We start from the raw sequence: 18,536 nt of genomic DNA on the forward strand, positions 1-18,536 counted from the left end.
ATTTTCTATGAAATTTGTGTAATATAAGTTAATGAGAGAATTGATCGAGCTTAAAAAGTAATATTTCTTTTGATCAATTAAAAATATATGAATTTCGTTGACATAAGATCACGACTCTTAATAAATAAAGTATAGAGAATTTTGCTAATAAAATTAAATTAAATTTTAGTTAAAAATTATCGAAATATAAATATAATTTATATGAAAAAGCAATAAATATTTTTGTTGAAAAAATAAAAAAAGGGTGAAGAATTGTGTAACGCAATATACCATGTCGAAGTTATGTAATATAATTTATAAAATTAGTTAAATAAATGTGTCTAAAACATTTAAATAATATTAGATATTATAAACAAAACTGTAATGAAATAAAAAATACACTTTATTCATTGAGAGCTGGGAGCAGATGAAATTACCAGACATTCAAAAATTATGCTTTATTAATTGAAATAATAAAAAAAAAAAACACTAATTTAAGAAAATACACCCGGTGTATGTTATATTTTAATATTAATAAATTATAGATAAATATAAAGACGTCCATGAAATAAATTAGAAGATTTATCAATTTAATTTGATCAAAGTTAACGAATCAGTTTATCACATATTATTAGGTATTTAAGCAGGAATTAGAGTAAATGAAGAAAATCAAAATTAACATATCTTATCGCAAAAGCAGGCTTATTAAGAAAATGCAAAAAAATTATACAATAATAATAATACTTTTTTGTTGGTTTTTATCTACTTTCAATTCTCAATGAATATGATATAATTAATTCGAATACGGATGCAATAACAAGTAGGGTTTATAATTTCCTGTAAAAATGAAACATTAATTTAAGAAACAACACCAAAAGGTATAATATTTAAGATCACACCTACAAACAAATGTATAGTGTATCTTATAAACAAGGAAAAATCGATATACCTATACAAAAAAAAGAAACAATAAAATTAGTTCATATTAGCATAACACAACAAAATTTATCACTGAAAAAAAAAATAAAAACTACCTTTTTTAACTATTATAAATAATCTAATGAAATGTAATAATAATCATAATAAATAATGTAATAATACTCATAAATAATGTAATTTCTAAAAAAAAAAGGTTATAAATTAAATAGAACACAAATCATGAATAAAACTACTGGGTGATCAAAAGATTTTTCTCTATTTATACGAATATAAAATTAATGTCTATTTCGTTCAAAAATATATTTAAAATACTAATAAAAATAGTAGCACGCACATATTAAAAAAATATATATACAAATATATATATATATATATATATATGTATTCAAATCTATTTTATTAGAAAGAAATCTTTCTGATCACCTTATATAAGTATAATTTTCACATAAAAATATAATTACCTTAAAAATATACAATTAGAGCGAGTCATGAATTATAAATATTTTATTATTATTAAAACTTATATATTTAAGGTTAATAATTAATTTATATTGGAAAGAAGATACCTTTTAAAAAACTAAACTATACGTAAATAATATTTTTATTTTTATTTATTAGGCATGCAAAAGAGCGAGAACCGACTCACTTATTGTATAAAACAATGTCTGGTCTCCAGATGTGGTCTGAAGGCACATGCAGCATCTCAACTCCTCCGTACTCCTTAGGCTCCCAACGTAATTTGTAGTCGTACCATGACTAAAAAGAAACAAAAAATGAGAATAAAAAACCCATTACTGTATAAATAAATATAAAGTTTTTTTAATATACATCAAAAAGTAGTATCTATCGTATTATAGTAAATAAATATAAAAAAGTGTTTTGGTATCATAAAGGCACTAAATAAATCAGCAGCGAGAAAAAAAATTTAAATAATAATTAAAAAATAAATATTTTATTATTTAAAAAAAAAATTATGAAACCTATAAAACTTATAATGCTAGATCAATTTATTTTACAAGTGTTCAGAAAATATAATTATTTAAAATAAATTATTGAATTTACAAAATTTTAAAAAGCTCTTTTCCCTTTTCAAATAGGAGTAAAAGAAACAAAAAGACTGCAAAAATAAAATAAGTTAAAAATGACGTAATAACAATGAGTTTTTCGTAAAACAATAAATTTAACTAAGGAATTTTATTTATTTAATGAAAAAATAAGATTTAGATTAAATTCACATTCAAAGAAGGTAAATTTTTATTTTAAAAAAAAAATTATGTGAACACCTGACTTCTTTGTACGCCTATTAAATTACATACGCACATTTTTTTAAAAATAAAAAATACATAAAATTTTATTTCTATAACTTCTGATATTTTTTTTGTTTTTATTGAATTTTATTATTTATTGTAAATTTTTTTTACAGAAGTTAATAATTATTAATAAATCAATATATTTAAATTAAAAAAGAAAAGTAAAAAGAAAAAAAAAGGAGAGAAGTCCGATTTGAACCGATGTGTCTTTCCCTTGTAAGATCCAAATATTTCATTAATTAAACTTTTATTTCGATATAACTCTGGAACCAATGAAAATAAGTACCACTTATGATATATCGCTGAAAAACTCTTAATCATGGCTAATTACTGCAGTTAAGAAAAAGTCCAAAATCTAGATTTTTTTGGATTTTGGACACTTTTGGTTCAGTCGATTGCAATCAAAACGGGAGTGCACAACAGTCCTAAATCAAAAGTTTCTACATCCTACGGCAAATCGTTTTTTTAGTTATGTGCAATACATACGTCATGCCAAACCTAGTCAAAATAGATTCAAGGATGATCAAAATGGATATTTCCGTTGAAATCTAAAAACCGAAATTTTTCGCGATCACAATACTTACTTTACTTCATACAAGGAAGTAATTAGACAGCCAGGGGTTTTTTAAAAGCCCCTTTTTTTAAAGATATCATATTTTATAAAATAATTTTTTCTTATCCAAATGACAATTAAACAATTCTTTTTTTGATATAATACACATTTTTTCAGTAATATAATTATAAAAATATTCTTCCATAAAATTAATAGAAAGACTATAAAAAGGCCCATTCTATAGAATGGGACGGAAATGCCTAAATGAATAATAGGTTGTAGAATGGAAACGCAGAGTTGTTAATATGTTGAGATGTCTGATTTTTTATTTCGAACTATTCCAATACATATTATTAGCAGAAGAAATATACTAAACGATTCTATTGCCAAGTAAATGTAAGATTCAAGATATATAACATGTTTGTTGATACAGTAAAATTGAATAGTCTCCTGCAATATCCTACACGAGAGTCCCGTGATGACTACCTTAAATTAGTTGTGTAAGTGCAGCGACGTTCATACTATCATTTGAGTGAAGTTCTTCTGTTTATATCAACTAAGCTCAAAGCCTCGCGCGTCTACTCCAGCAATAAAGCTCACGAGACACATGTGTTTTCCGTTAAGTACGTGTTTCAATCCATAAAGGGAACATTTTTTTTAGATATTTTTCAGTTTGTTATTAGCAGAGAAGTCGCTACATGTTATATAAGAATTTCATAAGACGGCTAGAAATAACAATATTTTTGTTTACTCGCGCAGATATGAAATATAAACAAAAAAAAAAGAAGATGAACGTCGCGTTTCAGTTTCTTATTTTGTAGTATAAAATAAACAATATTTTTGTCTGCTGGGGTGTAATTTGTGCCATTCTACTTTACAAACGATTTATTTATTAGCTCTTTTTCTCACCTCGATGTGGCGTTGTTGGTAAAAAAGTACGCTTTGTTTTTTAATAAACTTCGAAATTCTATTGTTTGTTTAGTTTTTGTGAACTTTATTCAAACAATTTTACTCAGAACGAAATTCTCTACAAGATTTATTTAAAAGGTTTCTGTGTTTATTACCCATTAAACTAAGTTACTTTAAGCCAAACATAAAATAGTTTTTCGACCCCAATCTTTTATCTCTTATCCTACATTTCTCTAAATCTCCTAAAAAGCAGTAGTTTTGGTACCAATTGTTTTTTCTTTTTTTTTAATTTTTCAGTCAGATTTCATATAAAGCCACTAAATTTAAGCTATGATGTGGGTCACAAGTATTACGCCAAAGAAGTAGAAATGAGGGAAAATCTATTACCAATTGGCATTCGCTAACCAAGCGTTTCCGAACCTGTGTTATATGAAATTTCTTCTTTATTTTCACCAGTAGAATATGCCCTGAATGTTGGTTACATTCTTCAAGAATTAATCCAAGAATAATGAAAGAAAGGCCACAAATTATAAGTAAACTACGACTTATCGGTAACTCGTATAGTATTTAAGTAAATGGATACGTTTGTTGTGCGTCGCAAGACATTGGTGACTCGTAATAGTCATTCAAAAAATGGTGGGCGAGTTTAAGGTAGTTTTATGTTATAGTACAATAAAAATCAAAAAAATCGAAGTGCGTAATAATATTATTGCAATAGCACGAAGATAACTTTTAGCGTTATTGAGTTTGTACCCTAGAAATACAAACTCGCAAGACACCGGTTATTCATGACGCAACAAACGTGATAATCAAAACACATTTCGGAGGAAAGGGAGATAATTTGGTAACTGATTCTAAAGCTTAAAATAAAGAAAAACGTTCATACAACATATGTTCGAAAAGAATTTGTTATCGAGCTACTGAAATATTTCGCTCGGATTTCAGTTCTACCAGTGAAATTAAGTCATACTGAAACTTTTAAGGGGTTATATAATATAAAGGTTAAACTAAATGATGTTTTTATGTTTACTGATCTGAAAATCGAATAAAACAGGAACCAGAACTATTTATTTAAGTTTTCATGATATCCAATGTAAAACAGAAAAATTCGGTGATAAAAAACACGGATTTTAGATTTAAAGTACAATATCTTTGTTAAATGACTAATAAATGCGTAAATTTTATGATCAAAACTTGTAGGGAATTTAATTCAGAGAAAATAATGGAATAAAGTCTATGAAAAATATAGAAAATCAACTTCTATTATTAAAAAAATATATAAACATACGATAAAAATTACTGATAATATATATATATACTATTCGGACGAGCAAAGCGAGCCCTCAGGGATCCCAGTGAGTGGAACCCCCTGGACCCCCCAACGCGTTCGTTGTCCTCATGGTTGTCAGGCATTTTCGCATTTATACGCTCGTTCAACCTCCAGGCTCTGATCTCTCTTTGGTTTCTTGTTCTCGTGATACCCGGCTATGGTTACTGGCACTTGATCGTCCTGGATTAGATCTCTTCTTGGAGGGCATAACGAAAAAGATTGAAAAAACTACATGGTAGAAATAAAAAGAAAATGGTACAAAAAAAGAAAAGGAAACGACGAAGAAGCAAGTATACAGACTTGAAAAAAAAAATTAAAAAGACACAATAGTAGTAATTATAGTAGTGTTAATATTAAATATTTTACAGATATTCATTAAAGAAAAATGAATTAGTCATTTTACTTCATTAAATTTCTGATGCCTTGATGACAGAAATATAATGGAGTAAAATGATTGATTTTTGTTCTTTAATGTACCCTGAAAATTTGAAAGTAATCTGTCAGTTGGTTCTTGCGTAATGCTATTGCAAACAAACAGACAAACTTACGAAGTTATACAGGTATATTACGATGTTCTCCTGGAAATTTCATAACCTATTTAAATCATAAAAATGATGGAAAATGTTCATAATAAACATGTATCCTAAAATCCTTCATTTGCGAGTTACGGCTAGTAAAACATTTCGCTTGGATTTCAGCTACTCCGGTGAAATGAGGTCGTACTGAAATTTTTAGGACGTCAATTAAGGGGCAGAATTAATGAATTCTTATAGTTTTTGACTTGAAAAATCCAATAAAATTGCCAGAACCATAAATTTAAGCAAGATAACCAAATTTAACCGTGATAGTTTGACTTATTTGCGACGTGCATGAATAATTGATTTATTAGTTTTATTGACACCTACCAAATATTTACAACGTGCGATATTCATAATCGTCTAAGGATATAATTACGGTAAAAGGCTATTTTTAGGCTCACGATTATTGTCTTTAAGGGCTATCGTGACTGTTTTAATCCAGAGTAAATTGTTTAAATACATGCTGTACCGACATAGAGTTCCTACTATTCAACTATATATATTACACACTTCATTATCATTTAGTTAACAATGTTTAACTGTGTTTTTACATAGAAGTGACATATTTTGTGTTTATGATTATTACAGTGTACTTCATTGGACTTGTGTTTTATTTTCGGTTCTTTGATTCGCAAAAATAATTTATAATCTTCTATTACATTTGTCTTTTAATTTGCCGATCTCCGTGGTGGAGTGGTAGCGACTCGACTTTTCATGCGGAGGTTTCGGGATTGAATCCCAGTCAGGCATGGCATTTTCAATACGCTTCGAAATTTCAAGTAAAAAATAAAAAAGAAGCTGACAACTGTAGGTTGTTTCTGATGCACGGCTTATTTACACAACTTAATTTAAAGTATTTATCGTTTTGTTTAACTATAATATTTTTTCATCTATTTAATTTAATGATTCCAACTAAAACGCGATAACATACCGTATTTAATTCGTGCGAGGCTGGCGGTACTTGCGGCAACGGTCGGCACTAATGTAATTTCACAAACTTACACCAAACAATTTCCTTTGTACAGTCGACAGACTGTTGTAGCCGCGAGGCTTAACGCACCATGTACCGAGTAAACCGGGCGATCGAGTTTGAGATCCTGCCAGACCGAATTACTTTTTTACACTTTAAATATTATTTAATTCTTCCGCTTACGAGTGACGTCATAACATAGCAGACTACTTCTATAACAGCATTTTTTTTTTTTTTGGTGGGGATACGATTTTGCAAAACGTTTTTGCAAATATTTTTTAATTGCTAACAAATGCACCTAAGAAAAATATGACCTTAATTAAGAAAAATTTCACGTTACTCAGAGTGAACTTGCTCTACAGCCTCACCCCCTTCACCTTTTAAGTTGAAAATTTAATGGCATCAATGCCCCATATATAGAAGTAATCTAAGTTGGGTAAAAATCAGTCCAGTTTTACTAGAGATATAAGATGATTTAGCGGGTAACACCGAACACACGTACATACGAACATTAACATCCGGAAAATTTCCATCCGGTTTTTTGGTTCCTTTATTTGTAAAAACATGAAGATCCGGTGAAAACTGCATATTCCCAAGTTGGTCCGATTACTTATTTTCCCTTCTACTGCTAAAGCGCTAGGCGGGAAAGTAAAAAAAAAATTTGATATGGATACTACATGACTTCCTTGTACGCCTATTAAATTACATATACTCTTTTTTGTTGCACTTCATTTAAACTTATTTCAATTAAAATTGAGATACAATCCTCCAATTCTATAACAAAGTGCTATAAATTAGCAGTTATACAATTGCTAATTATTAGTTTTTATTAACATCATTTATTTATACAATTATTAATTCAACAATCTTATCTGAAATATTATGATAGCGTTAAAGTCCCTTTATTGTTCTTTAAATAAATGTATATCTTATATCTATCTAAAACTATGTTTTTTAAATTATTATGATGTAACCATCAACAAAATGAAATCAGAAATGAATAATCAGATGTTTCACCAAATCTGATGTGGAGACCACATGACTTACTTGTACGCCTATTAAATTACATACACACATTTTTTTTTTCAATCTAAATATTTAAATTAAAAGAAAAAAGTTTAAAAAAAAGGTAATGAAGTTTGATTCGCAACGATGTGCCTTCCACTTATAAGATCCAAATATTTCATTAATTAAAATTTCATTTGACTAACTCTGCAACCAATGAAAATAAGTACCACTTCGACATATCGTTGATAAACTCTCAATGATGGCTCATTACTGTAGTTAGAAAAAGTCCAAAATCCAGATTTTTTTTGGTTTAGGCTTTTTTGTACTCTTTTGGTCCAGTCGATGGCAATCAAAAGGGGAGGTACACAACTAGATGTTGCAAGTCCTAAATCCAAAATTTCAACATCCTACGGCTAATCGTTTTTGAGTTGTACAAGATACGAACATATATTCGTCACGTCGAAACCATTCAACATGGATTCAAGGATGGTGAAAATGGATATTTCCGCTATAATCTGAAAACCGAAATTTTTCATGATCACAAAATTTCCTTTACTTCGTTCAAGGAAGTAAAAAAACAAAACTGAAATTGCTTAATATATTGATAAATGCTTGTTATGTGTTTACTTTTGAAAATTGTTTTATTTTTTATGGTTTTAATAATTGAAGCTGCTTATATTTCAATTTTTACAAGATATTTTTACGTTTGCCACACGCAAAACATACCTAAGATACCGTACATTACGTATCTTAGGTACGCCATATACGGTATCTTAGGTTAAAATTCATTAAAAAATATAATCGAATAAAGCAAGTGTATTAAAAAATAAAATGTCTTACGTCTTTTTAATATATAATGGCGTATATACGAAAAACCTACATAAATCCCTACGTTAAGTTCATATGTGAAAAAAAAAAACACACGGTTGACTGTTGATAGTTATCGATGTCAAATGTTAAACTTCTTGTTTTTGGCCTCCGGGACTATCGTTACATATTGCTTCTGAGGATTAAATTAATGGAAATTTTGTAGTGTGTGAAAATGCCATTCATTTTGACCGAGATTCGAACCCGGGACATCATATTAAAATAGAGATAATGAAATCGACAGATTTTATTATTTTAGACATTTTATAATATAGTATTTTTAATAATCCTAGGATAATTATGATAACTAAGCTATACTTATGAAAACGGGAAGAACATAAATAAAAAGACCTTAAAAATAAGAATTAATGTTCACTGTCGATGAAAAATAAATTTATAATAAAAAAAATAGCATTTGAAATATTTCTTCAGCCTGTTCGTATGTAACAAACCTTAGCCGTTATTTGATATTGAACGGTACAGTGGATATACAATAATACACAGTGGCATCTGGTGTTGGATATATGCCACCAGGTCAGCCCCTTTTCCAAGAACGGTAACAGTCACGTACATAATGACAAGGACTCAAGATGTTATACAAATATTGCAAACGTTGTTCTATATATAAATATGTTTATAAATCAAATCAGCGTATGATTGAAGAGTAAAGAAGAAACGACTACTGGAAGGCGGGGTTTCTCAATTACCATTCACAATACGTAAAGACGTATTGTGAATGGGTAATGTGTATGTTATGAAAAAAAAATTTTCCAATCACATTCGAATCCAAAAATTCTTTTATTGTTTGGAATTTAATGTTGCTCGCGAAAAATGATTAATAGAAGATAAGATTTTTGCATTAAAATATTAAAGGATTTATATCAAGACGATCTAAGTAATCTCAAAATTAGTAATAGTATATCTTTGACGATTTACTTGGAGTTAAGAAAAATAAAATAAATGGCTGTAAAAATCCAGTAGTTATGGCACGAAAAGAAAACAGTTGTAAGATAAATAAGAATATCTATCTCGATAAAATTTGGCCGTATGACTTCTAATCATCATAAGATAATAAGATAAAATCATACAAATAGTTAAAAATAAAATTATCGTATCGTCCCTCAAAATCCTTTATAAAATTACAGATGATTAAATCAAAAATGGAGTAATTAGATGATATAAAATAAGATTTAATATCTACAAATCGGTTAATTATTTAATTAAAAAATATTTTACAAACCCTGTAGTTTTAAAGGTGGATAATACATTTCATAATAAGACTGAGACTCGGCTGGGGCTCCCTCGGGGGACCAAGTTAGAGGCAGGCAACTATTACGACGAAGAACCGGGTGGGTCGTGGTTAGGTTGAGCTGGCGACGACACCTCCCGGAGCTGAGTTATGTTTAATTGTGGGTCCAACTCCAGGAGGAGTGTATATAAAACCAAAGAAGAAAACCAATAAATAAATTTCAGAAAGGTTTCCTTAATAAAGTTATCTTTTACAATCAGAATATTAATTAATCTTAAAAAGTTGTATAGTTTATAATATATTTTAAATCTTTAGCCAAGTTTTAATGAAATATATATTTATTTTAATAATCATAAATCTCGTATTACCGGTGGGACCGGCACCCTGGACAGCCTCAGAACTCCCTTCGGTTGCCATTCTCGTCTACCCAGAGAGCGAAGCCCTCTGGACCCCCGCATAGTTCATTATCCTCACGATTGTGAGAATAATACTGATAAATAATAATTAAAGTATTCGACTTTATAGAAACCTGAAAAATACACTAAATTACAAAAGACAGAATAATAGTAGCTTCCTTTCTTTTCCTGTTTAGCCTCCGGTAACTACCGTTCAGATAATACTTCAGAGGATGAATGAGGATGATATGTATGAGTGTAAATGAAGTGTAGTCTTGTACATTCTCAGTTCGACCATTCCTGAGATGTGTGGTTAATTGAAACCCAACCACCAAAGAACACCGGTATCCACGATCTAGAACAATAGTAGCTATGGTAACTAAAGTGCACACACTTTTGACGACGAAAAATTCATAACTTATATCTTTGCCGTGCAGGCAGAAATATAATAATGAAGTAAACAGATTAATCTTCTTTTTTTTCTTAAATGAATATCTTTAATCCACATACTTCATCCTCCTTGATGGTGAGGAAATAATGAATATTTTTAATAACTTAACCTTCAAGGGAGTTAGGACATCGGTCTTACCTTAAAACCCTTCCCTGGGATAACACGAATATATCCTGCAAATCTGAAAGCAATCGGTCGCTTGGTTCTCGGGTTATGCGACAACAAGCATACAAACGTTTTATATGTATGTAAGGAAAGTACATTACCGCCATAATAAGATTGAATTTACCTCACAAGTTTTGTGGGTTGGTAAGTTAAACACCTAATGATGTAGGAGATAAAAAGAATAAGAAATTAATAAACATGTAGCGTAATAATGACTAACTGAATTAGACTAACAAAAAATCGTTTGTATAAAAGACAAAATGATTTGTAAAATAGACTCTGAATGTTGTTTGTTTGGTTTACAGGTAAGCTTTATAATTAATGTAATTAGCAATTGTAAAATTACCTTTGCTTACACAGAAAGTTCAGTTTAAAAATACATATATATATACATTTATATATATATATATATATATATATATATATATATATACATGTATCAAGTATCAATTGAAAATACCTTGGGAGCGGCTCGGCATAAGAAAGAAGCATGAGAATTTAGCGGCTCGAATGAGAAGTGCAGTACCGTAACGGATTATTTATTATTTAAACGTTTTAATAAATAATCTTTACTTCCTTGTACGAAATAAAAATTTAGGTTTTCAGATTTCAACGGAAATATCCATTTTGACCATCCCTGAATCCATTTTAACTAGTTTCGGCGTGACGGATATACGTAAGTATCTCGCATATCTCGAAAACGATTAGCCGTAGGATATTGAAACGTTGGATTTAGGACTATTGTAACATCTAATTGTGTACCTCTCCTTTTGATTGCAATCGACTGAACCAAAAGTGTCCAAAAAAAGTCCAGAATTAAAAAAAAAAATTGGATTTTGGACTTTTTCTTAACTGTAGTAGTAAGCCCTCATTGAGAGCTTTTCAACGATATATCGTAAGTGATACTTATTTTTATTGGTTCCAGATTTATAGCCAAATAAAATTTTAATTAATGAAGGGAAGGCACATCGGTTCAAATCAGACTTCATCTCCTTTTTTTTTAAACTTTGTTTCTTTTAATATAAATATACTAATTTATTAACCTCTGACTAGAAAAAAAAAAACGATAATAATTCAATAATAACAACAAAAAAAAATTAAAAAGTATCAAAAATTATTAATGAAATAAAGATTCATGTACTTTACATTAAAAAAAAATGTATATATAATTTAATAGGAGTACAAGGAAGTCAAGTGGTGTCCACATCAGATTTTTTATTTTAATATATGATCCTCTGGATTATATAATGAAGATACTGCTAAAATTTGGTGACGATTAGTCAAGCGGTTCCTGACATTTTTTGTAACATATAAACAAACGTTTCCTCTCTCTCTCTCTCTCTCTCTCTCTCTCTCTATAAAGACAAATGGTAACAACGGGGGAAAAATTATTTAATAGAATAAACTGAATCTGTTGCCTGAAACATAGAATATATCATCTGTTCGAAAATAATTTTCATTATTATACGTTTTTGTTTTAAAAGTTTAGCTACGCATGAAATGTAAGCTATTAATGAACAACATGCTACAGTAACAGTTTTATTTTCTGAAGCTATAAAACCAACTTAAATTCTTGTGGGTGTTATAATAATTTGGTAAAAAACATAAAAACCGTTTAAATTTTTTTAAGTGAATCGAAACAGTTTAAATCGGGCAGAAACATGCGTCGTCGAATTTATCGTAGCGGAAGATCGGTGGATATTTTCATAACGCTTTGCAAAATTAATGTTCTAATTCACAAAGATAGATTCATAAAAATTTATGAATTAGCTGAAATTTTTATTCTATTACCGGCATTGTCCATTGCATTATCCATGGTAAGCTGAGTTATCTCAAAATAGTTTCGAGATTGGTTTGCTCGGCAATTCTCCCACCACCACCCCATTCGGTCACCCTAAAGCATAAGATCGATTGTCTGTGCCACAAACGGCAACTGAATACACGCTTAAACGGCAGTTAAGCGACCAGCATCCTAACATAGCTCCTAAAGCTTACCTAACAGCGTGAGCGGACTAAGCATGGTGCCATACACCAAAATTACAAAAACGCCTCAATACACATCTGTACAGAACTCAAACAACGGATTTTAGGCATAAAGTTTTTAGATCGCCTAATACGATAAAGCTTGAATTCTTCATTTTGAAGCGGAATTCAATCATCAGAGTATGAAATGTTGAGTTCCATTTGGAACTCAACATGTTGAAATTTGAGTTCATCCGTCAGGGAAAAAATTCAAAACCTACGCGTTGACCTTTAAAGTAGTCATGCTAACAATGTTTTGGGAATATAAAGGTCCAATATATTGCGATTATTTGTAAGAACAACTTACAATAAACAGCGAGTATTATTGTGACATGCTATAAAATAAAGTTTAATTCGCACTTAGGCATAATTCTTCTGCATTATAAAACTCACCTCCATAGCGCACAAAAGACAGGGGAATTAAAAAGTCGGATCGAAAGATGTTGCCAGAACTAGCTCACAGTATTGATCTCGGACTGTAAGATTTTTTGTTCTGTCCTCTCAAAGAGTGTTTACGTTGCATAAATTTCGGAACATTTAGCACATCAAGAATTCAATACAAAAATGATTCAGATACCGAGATGAACAACTTTTTATTATTGGAACAAGAAAGTTTACAGAATATGGGACCAATAGGAACTAAAAGTAGACAAAACTTAAACAGGAAAATATCGTTATTTTCATTCACATTGAATAAATAATAATTTTCCTAGAGTAAAAAAAATATTATACTAACTGTAATTATTATTTCAGTTAATAATTAATACACACGAGAGTGAAACTCATACAATTATGTGTATGTACAGAGTGAGCAACATAAAACCGAACCCATAACGTAACCGCTGCAAAATCGGTAGATTATGTTGGAAACAAATTTTATGAATGATACGGATAAATTAAATAAGATAAACATAAAACGTAATTTAAATGTTATATACTCTCATATTGAGAGTCGTCTGACGCAAAACGTTGTGGTCAATTGCGTTGATTTTTCGTTGAATGTTCACCTTCGGTTCATTAATACTGTGGGGATTAGATGCATAAACTGTCTCCTTTAAGTAGCCCCGAAGGAAAAGATTCCAAATAGACAGCTCTGGAAACGTGGAGGCCAACATTCTCTGCTGACAGCTCGTTCGTTTGTGAGAGCTACAAGAACGCGATTCAGTGAAACTTTTGATGTGTGACATGTTACTTCGTCTTGTTGAAAGAAGCTGTATTTTTTCATTATCAGATAATTGCGCATAGAATTCTTTGAAAATTTATTAGGTAAACTTGTATTGACAGTCCGGTAAAAATATATTGATCTCATTATATGGTTACCGGAAAATCCACACCAATCACCAATTTTCTCATCGTGAAGTGGACGCCCGAATATCTCATGAGGGTTCTTGGCCATCCAATACCTGTTGTTCTGCGAATTAACATGGCCGGATTAATGAAACCGTGCCTCGTCTGACATGAAATATGACATCGGGTCTATCTGTCCACCAACAGTGTTTTCGAGAAGCCAGTTGCAATAATCAAGTCGTTTCGGTTTTTCTGTGTCCTTCAGTTGTTACACAGTTGTAACATGGTACAATTTCAATCTTATTTCATGAAGAATTTTACAACAAGATGTGTGTTTAATACCAGATTTTTGGGATAACTTAGAGATTTTTTGGACTGCCATTAATTCTCCTTTTGATATCGGCAATGGCCTGAGAAGTCCTAACGGAAGGTTGCCTATTTCGTTTTGCATTTGAAACCGAACCTGTTGTACCCCATTTTTCTTATCTAATTCGTGCAGGTTACTTTTCGCTGGAATACAGGCATTCGGAAATTTTTCTACGAATACTTGACGTGATTCTTCAAACGATCCAGAACGAATATAGGACTAAACCATAGCTTTCCTTTCCTGTATTGAATAAGGTATTTTATACCAACACAACTGCACTCACAATACTGCACTGCAACAAAACCTATACTATACTGACACGTAATCACCTGACAAACGGCAGCAACAATCATTCGTAACATATACATCCACTACTCGCGCTAGTTGTGTGAGAATCTTTTATAAATAGTGTTGGGTTGCGGTTTCATTATGTATTGCGGTTTTATCTAGCTCACTCTATTTTATACGTATATTTTTCAAATAAGAATATTTCATATTAACTTCACACTAGAAATATAAACATTATTCCATCGACAAAAATTTCATTGTAGTATCAAACTTACTAGTTACATTATAACATGATCAAGCGAATTTATATACTTTACACTCGAAAATAGAGAGTAAAATTTATGTATGCGCGCGTGTATCTATAAATGTTTACATATTGTTCAGGTAAACTGTAGCATTCAAAGAGATAAGCTTTATAACGGATAATTTTACGTTTAAATTATTATTAAGCACTGTAATATGATACAACATAAAATCACATCACACGTAACCAAACAAACCAATAAATATGTGCATGTTTTGTATCTTCGTTTTACGATTTCAAAGACTGCAACTCAATGGATATAATATATTACCCGTTAGCTACATCCGAATGATACGTTGTACTCAAATTGCTGCTACAGATTCTAAAATCAACGCAACTTTTTATATAGAAGCAATTCTTGTATTTGTAACTTTACTTGATAAGACCCGAGAAATAACAGTTATGCCTCTGTCAAATTTTAATTTACATTCTATATTTTAATAACTTTAACATTTTTAAAATCTACATTGAAAAAATCACTTTTTACAATTACTTTTTGTTAATTTTAAATATGGCATAATATGTTATTTTATAAAACAATTATTAGCATTAAAAACCCTTTTTACTAGTTTTTAATTTTACGAGCTAATAAATTTTATGAAAGAGAAAGAAACAAGATGATCAGCTTATAAGCTTTCAAGCTTAATATTATTAATTCAAACAAGTTTTATAAGTTTAATGCAGCGTATATAAATTATAAACAAATATCAAAGTGTAGACTACAGCAAGTTATATTTTATGGGTTGTTAGAACCTACTTAAAAATGTATCCTTACTGCATAGTAAATAAAAAATTACAAATAAAATGTAGCTACGCAATAATGGGGTTTAAAATATTTACATAAGTATGTTACCTTAAGGTATGAAGTTCAATTTTCTTTTCCAAATAAATACCCTCTTTCCAAATACCGAAATACCCTCTTTCAGATAAATGATAAATCAAAATATTAGAAAGCTCTAATTTCTTTAAAAACAAAAGTTTTTGATAAATAAATTCATTTTCATTTAAAACTTAATCAGAGTTTCATTTCTCTAGAGAAATAATATTTATTATATAGTTATTCGCTATTCAGAACAGAGTACAGGTGTCAGTTTTAGAACTTAATATAACATGTATTTATGAAAGCTATATGTATACTATATGCGACAGTAGGATTCAATCAATATGAAAGGATGAATAGAAAAAGAAACACTTCTTACTCAATCATAAAAAGTTTAATAAATTGTAAACCAACAAACGCACTATATTTCAATCAATCACAACTGCTGATTTAGTAACCAATCACAGCCCAGAAAGAATCTGACTAATTGGAACGCACTAAATTTCATCCAGTTTCGGATTTAGTAACCAATTACAGCCCAATCGGACTATTTTACTTTTGACTTTCATCCTTATTTATACTGAGTTTTTATGTTGTTTAGCACATTAAACTACAGAAAAATCATTAAAACGTTAAATAAAGTAAAAAAAGATTCTCTACCTAATATTATCTTATTCTTTATTCTTAAATATTAAGTAAAATACAATCCAACTATTTCTTTTACAATTGTGATATTCAGAAACTGATATAATATTTTTGTATCTACTTAAACAATCCTGGAAGTAGAAAAATGTGGACAAAAATAATTATCTACTAGTGTGAGAGCAAAAGACAGATTCAGATTTTACGAAAAATAGCACAATACCCAAATCGAAAAGAATGGTTTTTTTTTGAGAAATGTGAGGACACGCGCAATAACGCGTGTCCTCACACGCATGGCTCTTCTTGTAATGAAGATATTTTCACTTAATGAGTGGGCCACGCAGATGGTTGTATGAATTAAGTCCTCACTTGTAATAAATATTTGACTGTTCTCGTTCCTAAATACGTTGTTGAATTTTTACATATGGTAAATAACCGATCAGAAGAAGTTTTTGCAGTCCTAAAAAATGTAGATGATGACTGATGGGACTCCACATATTTCTATACAATTCAATTTTGTTTTTTCTTTGTTGAATAAACATTTTCGTCCATTTACTTCAATCACCTCGCCTTTTTCATACATTTCAACAACCTGTCGGTGGATAAATGTGTTGTTTTTTTTTTCATTCCAAAACGCAAATCAAAGATTGCATCTAACCATCGACAGGATTGACTATATGCAAAGTTAATGAAATGTTACTGAAAAATATTTCTGATTTATTTAACAGCTTGTACCTAATTGATGCAAGATACGTTCCCACAAAGTCTCAAATTGAGTAATTAATACAAGGTAACTCTAATCATTCTTACTTCAAAATGAGAATGATATTTTATTAAAAACAATAAAACAATAATTACACATTTTATCTTTAAAGTATTTCAATTAACCTTGAAAATTTATGTTAACAGTGGTAGTATCTAATTTTTCTGAAAATACAAGTATTTCTAAAAAGTAATCAAGTAAATATAAAATTTTATAATTAAGATGAAAGATTTATTCTTAATAAAATAGCTCATGTATTTACTTTCATTTATTAAAAAAATTATAATTTTAATACTTTTGCGCACAGAGAAAAAAAAATGAAATTAAGACTGCCGGTCGTTTAATATGAAATAATTTTTTTTTTTTTTGAGATGACGGCATCGACTGTAGGGTATGAAAAATGCCATGCCTGACCGGGATTTGAACCCCTCCGGATGAAATACTGAGACGCTGCTACTCCGCCAAGGGTATCGGCTATATACTTTTATTTAAACTTAGAATTTTTAGGTTTCTTTCATTATAAAATACTCCAGGAGGTTTAAATAACTATAGAGTTACGGTAAGAGGCCTAAGCTGAATGGTAATTATACTAGTTAAGTACGGAGAATTTAGAGATGAACTTGGGGATTACTTAATTACATTAATAGGTCTCAGCATCAGGCTTAACCCTTATTCTCTAAGACACTTAAATTCAACATAAATATCGCAATATAAATACATCCAACATTGTTTTTTTAAGGAATATAATCCTGTAAAGTTTCAATAATATTAATAAACTAATCAATTTAATTTAATTTTAAGTATCATTAATTACGTATTGTACTACTTTGATTAAACAAATGATTCAGCAGAAAAATAATCATAAAAATAAAATAAATGAAACGCATCATATAAGCGAAACGATTTTACTGTAAAATGAGAAGGAATAGAATAAATGAAGCAATATTGAAATTTTTGATGGGTAGGAATCAAAATGATCAAATATAAAAGCCCTTCCAACAAAATCTCTTTCTCATGAAAATAACATCCTTATTAGATTGAAAGAAAATTACAACGAAATCTGAATGAAATTCGTCCGTACAATTCAAAAGTTATCTCTGGAAAAGTATATAAACGAAAAATCCAGACAGCAGATTTGTCATCAGATATATTTTATATGTAAGTTTTTTAACCTTCATTTAAAATTAAAGGAAACAAAAAGTTTATATCTGCAATAAAATTATTCTGTATTATTCAGACTTTTATTAAAAAAAAAAAGAATCTTACCGCAGACATTTCAATAATTATTTTTATTTTACATATACTAACTTTTTAAAATAACAAAAAACATTTAAAGAATT

At 29.5% G+C, this 18,536-nt stretch overlaps 1 protein-coding gene across 1 annotated transcript in view; it reads right to left on the reverse strand.

The window, feature by feature from the left end:
* Positions 1 to 1,560: 1,560 nt before the first annotated feature.
* LOC142330676 (acetylcholine receptor subunit alpha-like) overlaps positions 1,561 to 18,536 on the reverse strand; it is a 457,041-nt gene continuing 440,065 nt past the window's right edge. The window contains exon 3 of the mRNA XM_075376122.1: positions 1,561 to 1,674. Within this exon, the coding sequence (XP_075232237.1) occupies positions 1,561 to 1,674 (114 nt within the window). The remainder of the gene's footprint in view (positions 1,675 to 18,536) is intronic.

This window comes from Lycorma delicatula, chromosome 9 (genome assembly GCF_047948215.1).
Source record: "Lycorma delicatula isolate Av1 chromosome 9, ASM4794821v1, whole genome shotgun sequence".
Classification (NCBI taxonomy): domain Eukaryota; kingdom Metazoa; phylum Arthropoda; class Insecta; order Hemiptera; family Fulgoridae; genus Lycorma; species Lycorma delicatula.